Consider the following 15,419-nt stretch of genomic DNA (forward strand, 5'->3'; position numbering starts at 1 on the left):
GGAGTTCCTGGCTTTGGATAGGCACAGCTCCAGCCATTGCGGCCAGTTGGTGTGTGAACCAATGGATGGAAGTCTGTCTGTCTGTCTGTCTCTGTCTCTCTGCCTCTCCTTCTCTGTGTAATTCTGCCTTTCAAATAAATCTTTTAAAAAAATAATTCAGCTTTGTGTTGAATTCGGATCTTCATGGGGAAAGGAGCTCCTGTGGCTTCCTGTTCCATTGTCTTGCTGACGAGCTTGTCAGATTCTTAAAATAATTTTTAAACATACCTTATACACCAAATATCACTTTATCATCTGACTTTTGACTATTAAAATGATGACCCATATAGAAAGCTCATTTATTTAGAGTGTTAATCTTAGTGAATCGATGCTGTTTCTTTTTTAGCTATAAAGCATTTTCTTATTCCTGCTGGCTTACCTATGCTGGGAAGAAGCTGTGCCAAGTGAGAAACTACAGATCTATTCCAGCAAAGAAGTTATCTTTTCTCTTGGTCAACTGGAATGAGACGTAAGTTTAATCTTCATTCTGGCTGGATCACTTATCCAATAAGGGTTAGAGTATTCTCGCCTTTCCTTCAGCAAACAATGAATTTAAAAATAGATATCTTGTCAATTGATCTGATTCCTTGGTGTGATAAATATGCTAGTGCTAACTGATAACCATTCGGTTCAACAAATGAAAAGCCTATTTAAAAACCTGGGTAAGTGTCCAATTCATATAATTGAACTGAGAAAAAGGAAATTTGGAAAGCACAAGTGTTACTAATAATTCACATACTGTAAATATCGGGGTACTCTCTGTTTGAGATAGGGGAAGGGTCCAATAAAGGAAAGAGAAATTACCTAAAATATTGAACCATTTTCTCACACCAGTCAGAAAATTGCTTAAAGAATCACCAGCTTTCCTGGGACCGGCGTTGTGGCATAGTGTACTGGGCCTACACCTGTGGCTCAGCATCCCTAGTGGGCACTGGCTTATGTCCTAGTTGCTCCTCTTCTGATCCATCTCCCTGCTAATGGGCTGAGAAAGCAGTGGAAGATGACTCAGGTGCTCGAGCCCCAGACCCACTCTGGAAGAAGCTCTTGGCTCCTGGCTTCAGATTGGCCGGGCTCTGGCCGTTACGGCCATTTGGAGAGTGAACCAGCAGGTGGAAGACCTTTCTCTCTGTCTCTCCCTCTCTCTGTGACTCTGCCTCTCAAGTAAATAAATGAAATTTTAAAAAAAAAAGGAAGAAAACAGGTTTCCTTACAGTAAACCTCTGTATTGTTTAAACACCCACCTAGTTTAGGGTAACTGTCTCCAACTCACCCTTCTGTAGAGGTGTATTCCATCAAGAAAGTAAAGTGCTTTCTGGACAGTACCTTCTCAGATGTCCCTCCCCAACCCATGCAGAACCTTGGGGTCCTCCCAGTTCCTATCCGTGGCTTTGTTCTGGTTCCTGCTGCTTTCCCATGCCAGGATACTTCGCCTAGCTAACTCTCAATCATTGCTCTGGGGTCTCTTCTGCTTCATTGATTAGTGTTGTGCTCATTTCAGGTAAAATAAAATCCTCTGGCCTACTTTCCTTCAATCCTTCAGAAGGTGTGGCTTTCTTGAAAGATAATTTGACTCGCAGTATTATGATATCACATTGATATCATATTGATATGATGGAGGGATAGGGAGAATCTTCCTTCAGTGGTCCACTCTCCAAATGCCTACTATCTGCAACAGCTGGGGCGGGCCAGCATTTTTAGGAGTCAGAGGATAGTGTTAGATGGCGACACCTAACCTACCCTTCCTGTGACCACATTCGATGAAGACTGTTGTGAGACATGGGACGCATTCCTCAACTGTTCAATTCCCCACGGGCCCTCCCATACCAAATCAAACCCTCTTCCTCAGGGACTATGGCAATCCCTATCTTCCTTCTTTGGTTAAGGTCCTTAATTCCTTTGACCAGTGACCTCATATTCAATGGCAATATCCCTTCCCTTGTACAGAATCAATTTTGCTTATAAAATACTTCAAGGACTTTCCAGTTCTTATAAGGAAAACAACTACCAAAGTACACAAAGACCTTTGTCCCTTGCCTATTTCTCCATCTTCATCTATGGAATTAGTGCCACTCCCTGCCCCGATACATCACCACTCTGCATCTAAACTACTAACCCTTATATGAACTGAGAAATCATACCTGTGCTAGGGGCCTCCCATGTAGGATTTACACAGCTTAACAGTTACCTAATTATCGTTCATAATGCATGCTCTATATCCTCTATAATCCCTTTCTGTATCATTACATAAATCATCCAGAATTTCTTTTGTGACCTGTTCTGAATTTTTGAAATTGTCTATCATGGTATTACTAAATGGGCATGTTTATATTTCTGTCCCTACCAAATGATGTATAGATTTTTAAAAATTTTGATTCAGTCACCATCAATTATCTTAGTCCAGACAAAGAGTCTATACATGGGGCAAATTAATAAATCCAATGTAACAAATGACTGCAAAAGTGTTATTACCCCTCGCAATCACTAGAGCTATTCTGAATTAACAAGTATTCCTGATGGTTTATAAAAATTGGATTCATTTTCAACCCACAGATGCATATCATCTTGTAGATAATACAAGAAAAAGTAAGTGTAAAGTTCATTTTGGGGCATAATGGTTAAGTCACTGCTTGGGACAACTGCATCATATTCAGAGTGCTTGATTTTAGTGCCAGATACTCTGATTCCAACCTAGCTCACTGCTAATGTGCATCCGGGAAGGCAGCAGATGATGGCTCAAGTGCTCGGGCCACAGCCACCAATGTGGGAGTCCCATATGGGGTTCTGGACTCCTCGCTTCAGCCTGCTTTAGTCCTGGCAGTCACTGGCATTTGGAAAGTTTTCTTGTGGATGAAGATCTTTCTCACTTCTGTCAGCAATTTGAATAAAGATGTAAATAAGTTTAAATCTTTAAAACATCAATTTCAAAGAAAATCTTGCAAAATAAATTGGAAATCATTCGCATTCTGGAAAAACTAAATTGTTAAATTTTCACCTCCTTTAATACTACCCAACTGTTACCTTTTCTATGATAGTTTCTTTGATTTCTACCAATGCAATTAGTTATTCGATCCTAGTACTATTTTTTTTTACTTCCATCCTATTAAATTATTTACTCTCTTGCTAGGTATTTGTAGCATTCTTTGTTTTTTGTTTGTTTGTTTGTTTTTTTAAGATTTTATTTATTTGAGAGGGTAGAGTTACAGAGAGAGAGAGAGAAGATAATAAGGCCTTCCATCCACTGTTCACTCCCCGAATGGCCACAATGGCCAGAGCTGAGCCGATCCAGAGCCAGGAGCTTTTTCCGGGTCTCCTATGTGGGGCCAGGGGCCCAAGCACTTGGACATCTTCTACTGCTTTCCCAGGCTGTATCAGGGAGCTTTATCAGAATAAGAGCACCCAGAACACAAACTGGCATCTGTATGAGATGCTAGGTCTGCAGGTGGAGGCTTAGCCCACTATGCCACAGCGCCAGCCCCAAGCATTCTTTGTTTTATTTTTATTAACATTTACCCATCACAATATAATTTTATATGTTCCATTGCTATGCTGTAAACTTAAAAAACATATACTTTCTTGTTTAAAAATACTTGATACAGGTTTTTACTACCTCTTTTATATTCCAATCACCATGATATGCTTTCAAACTATATTACTTCATCTTGACTTCACAACAAAAATACAAAGCAAGCATTGCCATCTTCATTTTATAAATAAGAAAATTGATGTTTATGAAGCTTAGTTAATTTGGCCCAGAGCCTACAAGTAAATGACAGAACTACTATTAGCCACACTCCAAATCCTGAGCTGTTCTCTATGACTTAAATACTGCTTCTTAAAACTTACAGCCCATAAAGAGTGCTCAAGTTTTAAGTTTAAAACAAAACAAAAAATCCTCTACTTCATTTCATCCTTCTACCAGCTGCTATTGCTTTCCTTCTTCTGCATTGTAGCAAAAATTCCCAGAGAATTGTCTATATTCATTTTCCTCAATTTTTTCATTTGCCCTAAAACATACTCCAATCGTGCTTTCTATTCCTCTGCTCCACTGAACATGCCCACAGGGTAACCACTGACTTGCATGGCTATTTCCAATGTCTGATCTCAGTCTTTCTCATGACCTCTCATGAACATTTGGCACTGGGGATTCGGCTTCCTCCACCCGCCCCTTGGAATTTAATTTCTACTCGGTTCACTCCTATCTCACTGGTTTTTTATTTTCTGTCCCCTTTGCTTCTCCCAGAATTGATTACAACATGAGCCTTTAACCTGTATATGTCATTACTGTGTGTGTCGTTACTCCCTTAGTTTTCTGTTATAGTAACATAACTCTAAATGCAATTTATATCCCAACAACTCCCAGATTCAAATTGTCAACCCAAGCATCTATCACAGACTCAACACTGAACATGTCTAAAACTAAATTTCTAATCTTATGTTCAAATCTGCTTTACCCATGAATGGCCACTCCAGATAATCCATCTAGTTGTTCCAGTTGTTCTAGTGAAAATCCTTAGCCTCAATCTCCTTTACTCAGACTCCATGTATAGAAAGTCCTTCTGGCTCTGTCAAAATATGTTCAGAATGTCATATTACTTATCACTTCAAATGGTGTAACTACCATCATCGCTCCACTGTATTAGCACAATAGCTCACTACTGCTCTTGCACATGTATACCCCTTCTCACACTGCAGGCCAGGGCTTTCTATAAAATGCAAGTCAGACTATGTCAATCTCCCTTGCTTAAAATCCCAGAACTGGGTTCTTGTCCTGTTTCATGAATACAAGTGTCAAAGTTCTTATAGTCTGGTGATTAATCTAGTAATTTTACTTTATATCAATATTAATAGGAAAGTTCTAAACATGGCTTTTTAAAGTCTCTATTTTTTTTAATAAAAACTTATTCTAGGTTTAGAAAAAGCTATCTTATACTGAAGAAAAAAATGTTAGTGATAATGTTTAAACAGTATATAAAGGCAAGCATATGGTAAAAACTTGAGGCTGTGCCTATTTATTGAATAAAAGGTAATTTGACTTGACTTAATGAATTGTCTCTTAAAGTAGTCTTCCCCTTTTTTTAAATTAAAATCTATTTGATTTTTAAATTTTTTTTTTTATTTATTTGAAAGAGTTACAGAGATAGGTAGAGCCAGAGAGAGTGGTCTTCCATCTGCTGGTTCACTCCCCAGATGACCACCACGGCCAGAGCTGAGCTGATCCAAAGCCAGGAACCAGGAGCTTCTTCTGGGTCCCCAAGAGGGCACAGGGGCCCGAGTACTTTGGCCATCTGCTACTGCTTTACCAGGCCATAGCATAGAGCTGCATCAGAAGAGGAACAGCTGGGACTTGAACTGGCACCCATATGGGATGTGGGCACTGCAGGCTGGGGCTTTAATCTGCTGTGGTACAGCACCAGCCCCTCCTTTGATTTTTTTTTTTAAGTAGCCATGCTGAAACTACAAAAAATTTTTCTAGTGAATGTGAGATTATTCTGATTTTAAAAATCCATATGTATAAAAATGGATTCATAGCTATTTAGAAACTATGTATTTTCACTAAAAGGATTCAGTTTTTTTTTTTAATAAATAACAGAGATTGGCAGTAACTATCCACTGTAACTTACCTGACTTTTGTCATCCTTGATATGAAAAGTTCGTTAACAAGTGAAGTTATACATGAAAGAACAAAACCTAATGGCAAAAAAGAACATTTCAGATTATGTGAGGAATAAAGTAAAATTATAGCTTCCATCCTAGCACAAAAATATAAAAACTGAATAGAAAACCAATTATCAGTAAAAGAAAGAACATTTAGGAAATGACTGTGCATTCTACAGGATCATCAACATTTTATGTTGAATTTTAGAGCTTCTTTTAAGCTGATAAATAGGTCCATATCATCTCGACTGAATATCAAGAGTATGAAAGAAAATACTTATTTTTAGAAGCTAAACATGTAGCAGTTTAATATTCTAAAGACTGCAAAAATTTACATTATTAAAAGATTTTTCTCTTTGATTCTCTTTTTTGCTTTTAGTTAGAATTATATACCATCTATCTTGAATGGAATGTTTTTTGTAATGTGAATCTTAAATGCACAATGAATAATACAAATCATGGCATTGATTGAATAACTAGATAAAATGCCAAAATCAACATACCATTTGCCACACTTTGTGTTATGTAATTATAGTTTTGTTTTATGAATAAGGAAAAAAAATAGTTAGATTAGATGCATGCTCAAAGGTACAGAGCTTCCATCTTCGGGTTTACTTCCCAAAAGCTTACAGTGCAATGGCTGAAACTTGGACAGGTCAAATCCAAGAACCAGTAACTCAGCCCAGATCTTCCATGTTGGTGCCAGGAACTGAATTACTTGAGCCATTACCAGTGCCTCCCAGGGGCTGCATTAGCAGGATGCTAGAGTCAGGAGCCAAAGCAGTGTTTTGTATTCAGTTATTTAGATAAGAAACATGGGTGTCTGAACCAACATCTTTTAAGAATTTATTTATTTGAGAAGTAGAGCTATAGACAGGGAGAGGTTGAAACAGAAAGGTCACTCCCCAAGTGGCTGCAATGGCCAGAGCCTGGCCGGTTTGAAGCCAGGAGCTATTTTCAGGTCCTGCGTGGTGTTTAGGGGCCCAAGCACTTGCGCCATCCTTCACTGCTCACTCATAGGCAGAGAGCTGGATCTGAAGAGCAGCTGGGACATGAACCAGTGCCCATATGGGCTGCTGGCAATGCAGGTAGAATCTTAGCCTGCTACATCACAACTCAGGCTCCACTGAACCAACATTGATCTTAACCACTAAGGCTAATTTATTTTTGAGCATTTATATGTTCAAACTAATTTTATGTTACATAATTAATGTTATATATATTATATATTGCATATATTGTATATATTTTGTTGTATAATTAATGTTATATAACTAATTTTGTTTATATTTTATATGTTCAAACCACTAATTTTTTTGAGCAGTTATGTTCAAACTCAAACTTGAACTCATCCTTTCCTAACACAACTTATAAACTGACATCTCACAGTTGTTACTTAATCATGTGTCCTAAATTGGCCCCAGTACACCCACCTGGATTTGTTTTTCCCTTTGTGTTCCCCATCAGTTAGTTATCTACTGTATCATAATCTAGAAACTAGAATTCATCTTGATTTTCAAATATTTAAAAGGCAGAGTGACACAGATATCTTCCATTTCTTCATTGACTTCTCAAATGGCCACAACAGCTGGGGCTGGGCTAGGACAAAGCCAGAAGCTAGGATCGCCATGTAGGTCTCCCATAGGGATGGTAGCAACTCCAGTCCTTGTGTCGTCATCTGCAGTACCTCAAGCACAACACTGCCCTTAGACTTCATCTTTGATTCTTTATGGCCTTACTCCACTACTACGTTGTTCGTCAAGTATCAGCTGTCTGTTCCTGCTCTGCATATGAATCTGTTCATCTAGGGAAAAACCATGTTGAGGAAAAGGGTTGTGCCTCCTTGAAGTGGCTAAGGTCATTGCACTAAACTGTTACACAGGGGCTGAAAAAAGAGGTCTCATGTTTTGACAACCTAAGTAAGCACTACTCTTTAGATCCAGATTAGAAATATAACTACTATGAGAAGATTCCCAGTACCACTGAGGTCTCAGCAGAGTACAGCTCACTCAGCACCATCCAGTTCAACAATATGCTTTGGTCAACATGATCCTCTAATAATCACCCTTTGCTTTAAGCAGTTTGGCAACAGCATTAAACTGGGAATCTCAAAGTAAGTGGATTCTGTCAATACTCCTCACATCCATCACCACTGGGTGTCACTCACCACAGCTGCTTGCTCACCTCAGGTCACTTGGTTCTTTATTCTTTTTTAAAATTTATTTTAATATAAAGAGAATACTTTTAATATAGTTCACTGATAAAATTCTAAGAACAATTCCAAATCAAATTATCCCTATTTGCAGATGGCATGATCCTATATTTAGGGAAACCAAAAGATTCCACTAAGAGACTGTTGGTACTCATAAGAGTTTGGTAAAGTTGCAGGATATAAAATTGACACAAAATTCAATAGACTTTGTATACATGAGAAATGCCTGAGAAGGAATTTGTAAGATCAGTCCCATTCACAAAAGCTATAGAAATTTTAAATATCTTGGAAAATATTTAAAGGTATAAAAGATCTCTACAAGGAAAATTACATTTTCATTGTAAAATGAAACATAAAACATTAAAGAAATGGAAGACACGGAAAAGAAAAAATCTTCAATGATCATGGATTAGAATATCATCAAGATGTCTATACTGCCCAAAGTAACTTATTGGATTCAATGTCACCCTAGTCAAAATACCAAGGACATTCTTCTTAAATCTAGAGGAAATGATGCTAAAATTCAGAGGGAAACTCAGGTGGTCCCAATCTTAAACAAGGAAAACAAAGTTGGAGGCATCACAATACAAGATTTCAATAATAGAAGGAGATCCAAGATGGCTAAATAGGGTGTAGCCACACCAACTTCAGCTGCTCTGAATATGAAAAGAACAAAGGAAAGACCATGCTTCCAGGGGCCTGACTGATGGAAATTTTCATGAAGAAATTACAATGAAGACTTCTTAGGACAAGAGGAAAGAATACAGAGATAAAACTGCAGCCAGCCATGCAACACAGCCTGTTGCAGGCTGTGAGCCACTATCATACCATGACAAGGTAGCAAGAACTGCATGCCTGCCACTGACCGGAAATTCATCATCCACTGACTTGTACTTCAGCCTGGGGCGCTGACTGGGGTCTGAGCGACTGCCAGGCTTAGAGCAGCGAGGTTGCCCTGCTTCCTTTCCCTCTCTCTCTCTGCAGAGCACCATAATCGGTAGCAAAAAGCTGGGCAGCTCCTCTGCTCTATTCCTACCAGTGGCAGAATCGGCATCAGAAGGAGATGCCATCTTTTTTTTTGCCCTTTAATATAGCGGTTCTTCCCCCCATACCCACGTCCCACCCATACTCTCATCACACCTCCTACCCCATCTCCATCCCACTCTTCAGTAAGATTGATTTTTATTTTGACAGGCAGAGTCACAGAGAGAGAAAGGCCTTCCTTTTCTGTTGGTTCATCCCACAAATGGTCACTACAGCCAGCGCTGTGTGCTGATCCGAAGCCAGGAGCCAGGTGCTTCTTCCTGGTCTCCCATGCAGGTGCAGGGCCCAAGCGCTTGGGCCATCCTCCACTGCACTCCTGGGCCACAGCAGAGAGCTGGACTGGAAGAGGAGCAACCAGGACTAGAACCTGGTGTGCCGGCGCCACAAGTGGAGGATTAACCTAGTGAGCTGCAGCGCTGGCCAACATTGATTTTTAATTATATCTATTTACAGATTAACCCTATATTAAGAAAATATTTCAACAGTTTGCACCCACACAGATACACTAAGTATAAAGTACTGTTTGAGTACAAGTTATAGCATTAATTTACATTGTACAACACATTAAGGACAGAGCTCCTACATGAGGAGTAAGTGCACAGTGACTCCTGTTGTTGATTTAACAATTGACACTCTTGTTTATGACGTCAGTAATCACCCGAGGCTCTTGTCATGAGCCGCCAAGGCTATGGAAGCCTCTTGAGTCCACAAACTCAGACATTATTTTGACAGGGCCATTATCAAAGTGGAAGTTCCCCCCTCCCTTCAGAGAAAGGTACCTCCTTTGACGGCCCCTTCTTTCCACCAGGATCTTACTCAGAGATCTTTCATGTAGGCCATTTTTTGCCAGGGTCTTGAGATGACATCTTCTTAAAGAGAGAAGAGACTGTAGTAGCCTATGTCATGGGGGATATTGCCTGAGGTAGAATGACACAGACTTTGAGTCCGGCCTGGAGTGTTAACAGGGGGCAGAGTGCCCACCTAAATCCTGGAAGCAAGAGCGCATTGCCTCCTTCCCATCCCCCCTAACTCCACAACGGCTCTTGGCGAACTGGGAAGAAGCAGCGCCATCTTTTTTTTTTTTTTTTTTTTTTTTTAAGATTTTATTTATTTGACAGGTAGAGTTAGAGAGATCTTCCTTCCATTGGTTCACACTCCAAATGGCCACAACAGCCGGAGCTGCACCGATCTGAAGTCAGGAGCCAGGTGCTTCTTCCTGGTCTCCCATGTGGGTTCAGGGCCCCAAGGACTTGGGCCATCCTCTACTGCTTTCACAGGCCATAACAGAGAGCTGGACTGGAAGAGGAGCAGCCGGGACTAGAACCCAGCACCCATATGGGATGCCGGCGCCGCAGGTAGAGGATTAACCTAGTATTCCACGGTGCTGGCCCCAGAAATGCCATCTTAAAAGGCAAGTATAGGCTGCCATGTATCTTGTAAGTGTAAATAGGGATTTTTTTTTCCTGAGGAATAAATTTGTAGTCCTCAATGGCTTTGTGTCTGTCGTGGAGGGTTGACAGGGGGTGGGGCCCCCACTTGAGCCTGGGAAGTGCTCCCCTTTTCTCTATATCATTGGTGCATGTACTCACACTGCCACAGCAGAACACCGACAGGCAGCTGGAATACGAGAATACTCGGTTCTCTCTATGGTTGGAGAAGTCTCACTGGGCTTTGTGGCTCCCCTGTTCCCCATGACTGTGGAAATTCTGAGACTGCGCAGTAGGGCATGGAGTGCAGCTATATATCTGGGAAATCACTGACTTCAGAGACTCAGAGTTCCCACAGTGCCTGGGTTGTGTCATTGCAGAGTTCAGTACTCTCACTGAGGATTGCACAGATCCTTTGTGTGGTTCTTGGGACGCATGAATGGGGTGTGTAGCCACCTTGGGCTCACCCTGGGCGTTGATTACCTTGGCAGAGAGGAGGTGAGGCAGTGATCATACCAGCCAGTGTGAAAGGATCCTCCCTTCTGCTGACAGTATAGATCTACCATGCCCAAGGTGGATGTCAGACTGTACTTATACCACCCCCAGACACTGAATAAAGCTTCCTGACCCCACCCAGCACCTGCCTCTGAATATCCCCTGAAGGAGTGAGCACACACTGCAGTAGGCCTCGGAAGTTTATTTCAAATATAAAAGCTATCAGAGCAGAAATCCCAGTGGTTCTATAAATGCCTAAAAATAAATGTGGAAACACAGAAAATGTGAATAGGGAGGGCCATGTGACTCCCACAAAGGAACACAAACATTTCAATGTAAAAATATGAAGATAGAGATTGATGAAATGCCTGAAAAATTCAAAAGAATGATCATAAGATTACTCAAAAGCAATAAGAAACAAATTCATGACGTAAAGAAATCCACATATGGCAGCTGGCACTGTGGCATAGCGGGTAAAGCCACCACCTGCGGTGCCAGCTTCCCATATAGGCACTGGTTCAATCTTGGCTGCTCCACTTCCAATCCAGCTCTCCACTATGGCTTGGGAAAGCAGTAGAAGATGGTCCAAGTGCTTTGGCCCCTGTACCTGCGTGGGAGACCCAGAAAAAGCTCCTGGCTCTGGATTGGCTCAGCTCCGGCCATTGTAGCCTTTTGGGGAGTAAACCAGTGGATGGAAGACCTCTCCTCTCTCTGTCTCTGCCTCTCTGTAAGTCTGCCTTTCAAATAAATCTTTAAAAAAGAAATCTATATATAACATTGATGATTTTCCTGAGAGATGTTGAAGAGATATCAAACTGAAATTATAAATGAAGAATTTAATATGTGAAATAAAAAATCCAATGAAAAGTCTCAACAGACTTGGTAAGAGACAAGAATATCTGAATAAGATACCTAAAAATATCTAAAACATTTGGAAATATGTCAGACAAAATTTATAAAATTTAGAAACTATTTAAGATTTATGGGATACTATCAAATGACCCAATATGTGAATCTTAGGAGTTCCTGAATGTATGGATAGCAAGAATTGGTTAGAAACTCAGTGAAATAACAACAGAAAAATCTCCTAATTTAGAGAAAGGGACACTCAAGTACAGGGAGCACATAGAACTCATAATAGACATGACTAGAAAAGATTTTCAACACATTGTAGTCAAACTGTCAGCAATAAAATCAATGATTGTAAAATGTGCATTAGAGAAATGCCAGATTACTTTCAGAGGATCTCCAATTAGATTCACAGCTGATTTCTCATCAGAAACCCTACAGGCTAGGAGGGAATGGAGAGACACAATTCAAGTCTGAAAAGAAAAAAAACTCTCAACCCAGAATACAGCACCCTGCAAAGCTCTCATTTATGAATGAAGGTGAAATAAAGACCTTCTGTAACAAACATAAATGTAAAGAATTTGTCACCACTCATCCAACCTTACAAATAATGCTTAAGGATGTGCTACACACAGAAACACAAAAATCATGAAAATATGAAGGTAGAAAATCTAGTAAAAGTACAAAACAATCCAAAGTAAACAATACATTTATGGGAAAATGTCAGGGCCACGTCCTTACTTATCAATAACTTGAATATAAATGGCCTAAATTCTCCAAATAAAAAATAGACTGGCTGAGTGGATTAAGAAAAAAAAAATACCCATCTATTTGCTGCCTGAAAGAAACTCATCAACCATGATACAGACTGAAAGGATGGATAAAGATAATTCCATGCTTATGGATAAAAGAGCAGTAGTAGCCATCCTAATATCAGACAAAATAGTTTAACACAAAAACTATAAAAAGAGACAAGGGCATTGTGTAATGACTAATCCTAAGAAGATATGACTATAACAAATGTATATGAACTTAAAGCTTGGGCCACTGGTCATTTAAAAGCAACCTTAACATCTACAGGGAGACATAGACTCCAAAAACAATAATTGTGGTGGACTTCAATACTCTGCTTTCATCAGTGGACTGATCAACTAGGCAAAGAGTGGAGCAAATCTACACTGTGGACCAAATGGACCTAGTTGATATCTACCAAACATTTCATCCCACAATGCAAAATACACATTCTTTTCATTAATATGTGGAACTTTGTCTAGGATAGACTATACACCAGACCATAAAGCAAGTCTCAGCAAATCAAAAAAAAAAAAAAAAATCATGCCATGTATCTATTCTGATGACAATGGAATGAAGCTGGAAATTAGCAGCTTAAGAAACTCCAGAAAATGTGCAAACACAGGAGACTGAACAACACTCTCCATGAATCAAGATTCCTACCTTAAAACTTGTGCAAAAATCAACTCAAAATGGAGCAAGGATCTAAATCTATGACCTAACACCATCAATTTACTAGAGGAGAACACTGGAGAAACTCTTCAAGATATTGGCATAGACAAAGACTTCTTGAGAAGGACCCCAGAAGCACAGGTAATAAAAGCAAAAATAGCCGAATGTGAATATTCAAGCTTAAGAAGATTCTGCACTGCAAGAAAACTACTCAATAAAGTAAAGAGGCAACCGACAGAATGGGAGAAGATATTTGCGAGCTATGCAACTGATAAAGAATTAACATCCAGGATTTATAATTAACCCAAGAAACTCAACAACAAGCTAATAATCCAGTTAAGAAATAGGCGAAGGACATGAGCATTTTTCAAAGGTTGAAATTCGGATGGCCGACAGACATGAGAAAATTCTCAGATTCACTAACCATCAGGGAAATGGAAATAACCACAGTGAAGTTTCAGCTCACCCCAGTTAGAATGACTGTCATCCAAAAATCCAAAGACAACAAATGCTGGCAAGGATGTGGTAGGGAAAAAGTACCCTAATCCACTGTTGGTGCAAATGTCATCTAGTACAACCACTACGGAAGACAGTATAGAGATTACTCGGAAATCTGAAAATAGATCTATATGACCCAGCCATCCACTCAGGGAAATTTATCCAAATGAAATGAATTCAGCATGTGAAAATTATCTGTGCCCGCATGTTAATTGCAGCTCAATTCACAATAGCTAAGGTATGGAATCAACCCAGATGCCTGTCAACTGATGGCTGGATGAAGAAAATGCTGTATTTATACACTATGAAATACTACTCAGCCATAAAAAGAATGAAATCCGGTGTTTTGCAACAAAGTGGATGCACCTGAAAACCATTTTTCTTAGTGAAATAAACCAATCTCAAAAGGGCAAATGTACATTTTCTCTGATATGTGGCAGTTAATGCAGAATGCAAGAAAATGTATAGGAATGAAATGTACATTTTGTGATAGGCTTGTAATTTTTTACCTTTATTTTAACTCCTCTAAAATACTTTTTATTTGTTGAGTACTATATTTAGTGGCAAATTAAGCTTATGAATATAGACTGGGTTAAAATTATGTCTGCAAAAAATGATGAAAGGAAGAAAGGGGAGAAAAGGTGGGAACTATGGTTGATCTCTTGGAACTGTACCTGTGGAATCATGAAATCTGTTCTCTTCATATTAATACAATTTTTAAAATGATTCTTCCCTCTCTCCTCCTTCCTTTTGAAAAAAAAAATTACAACATTTTAAATTTATGACCACAGGCTTAATGTTCCACTACATAAAGAGTTCAACAACTAAAAAGACCACTGTTCCACAGGAATTAGACAAAAGCTATAAAAATCAAATCCCCATATGTCATTTTCATTCATACATTTTTTTTCTTTTTAAAAATCATTTTATTTATTTATTTGAGGGGTAGAGTTACGGACAGAGGGAAACACAGAGAGAAAGGTCTTCCATATACTATTTCACTCCCCAAATGGTCACAACCACTAGAGCTGATCTAAAACCAGGATCCCAGCGCTTCTTCCACGTCTCCCAAAGGGGTGAAAGGGAACAAGCAGTTGGCCCTCTTTGACTGCTTTGCCAGGTCATAAGAGAGCTGGAACAGAAGAGAAGCAGCCAGGACATGAACTGGTGCCCATATGGGATGCTGGTGCAAGCAGGCAGAGGTTTAGCCTACAAACCACCGTGCAGACCCCAGATGTTTTTCTACTCTCTATATTAGCTATGAAAAATAAGAAAGCATGTGATAGTTGTCTTTTTTGGTTTTGGCTCATTTCACTAAAATAATGGTCTCCAGTTGCATCCATTTTGTTGCAGAAGACAGGATTTTATTCTCTCTGGCTGAGTAGTATATCATTATGTATATATGCAATGTTTTCATTTTCCCAGATTTATTTATTTAATTGTAAGGCAGAGCCACAGAACAAGAGGGAGAGAAAGAGACAGAGAAACAAATATTTTCCATCCACTGGCTCATTCTTCAATTGGTCGCAATGGCCTGGGCTGAGCCAGGCCAAAGTTAAGGGCCAGGAATTTCTTCCAGTTCTTCCACAAGGGTGACAGGTGTCCAAACACTTGGACCATTCTCCACTGCTTTCCCAGGGCACTAGCATGGAACTGCATCAGAGGTGGAGCAGCTGGGACTAGAACCGGCTCTCATGTGAGATGGCAGCATCACAGGCAGCAACTCTACCAACTAC

At 39.7% G+C, this 15,419-nt stretch overlaps 1 protein-coding gene across 4 annotated transcripts in view; it reads left to right on the forward strand.

Moving 5' to 3' along the window:
• Positions 1-15,419, forward strand: part of PIK3C2G (phosphatidylinositol-4-phosphate 3-kinase catalytic subunit type 2 gamma) — a 403,205-nt gene that overhangs the window by 76,649 nt on the left and 311,137 nt on the right. For 3 of the 4 annotated variants that reach the window (XM_017343356.4, XM_051850300.3, XM_089303890.1), the window contains exon 12: positions 386-508. The exons of the other annotated variant lie outside the window; for it this stretch is intronic. In XM_017343356.4, the coding sequence (XP_017198845.3) occupies positions 386-508 (123 nt within the window). The remainder of the gene's footprint in view (positions 1-385; positions 509-15,419) is intronic. 4 annotated transcript variants of the gene reach the window in all.

This window comes from Oryctolagus cuniculus, chromosome 9 (assembly GCF_051225735.1).
Source record: "Oryctolagus cuniculus isolate XC-2025 breed Fujian yellow rabbit chromosome 9, ASM5122573v1, whole genome shotgun sequence".
Lineage (NCBI taxonomy): Eukaryota > Metazoa > Chordata > Mammalia > Lagomorpha > Leporidae > Oryctolagus > Oryctolagus cuniculus.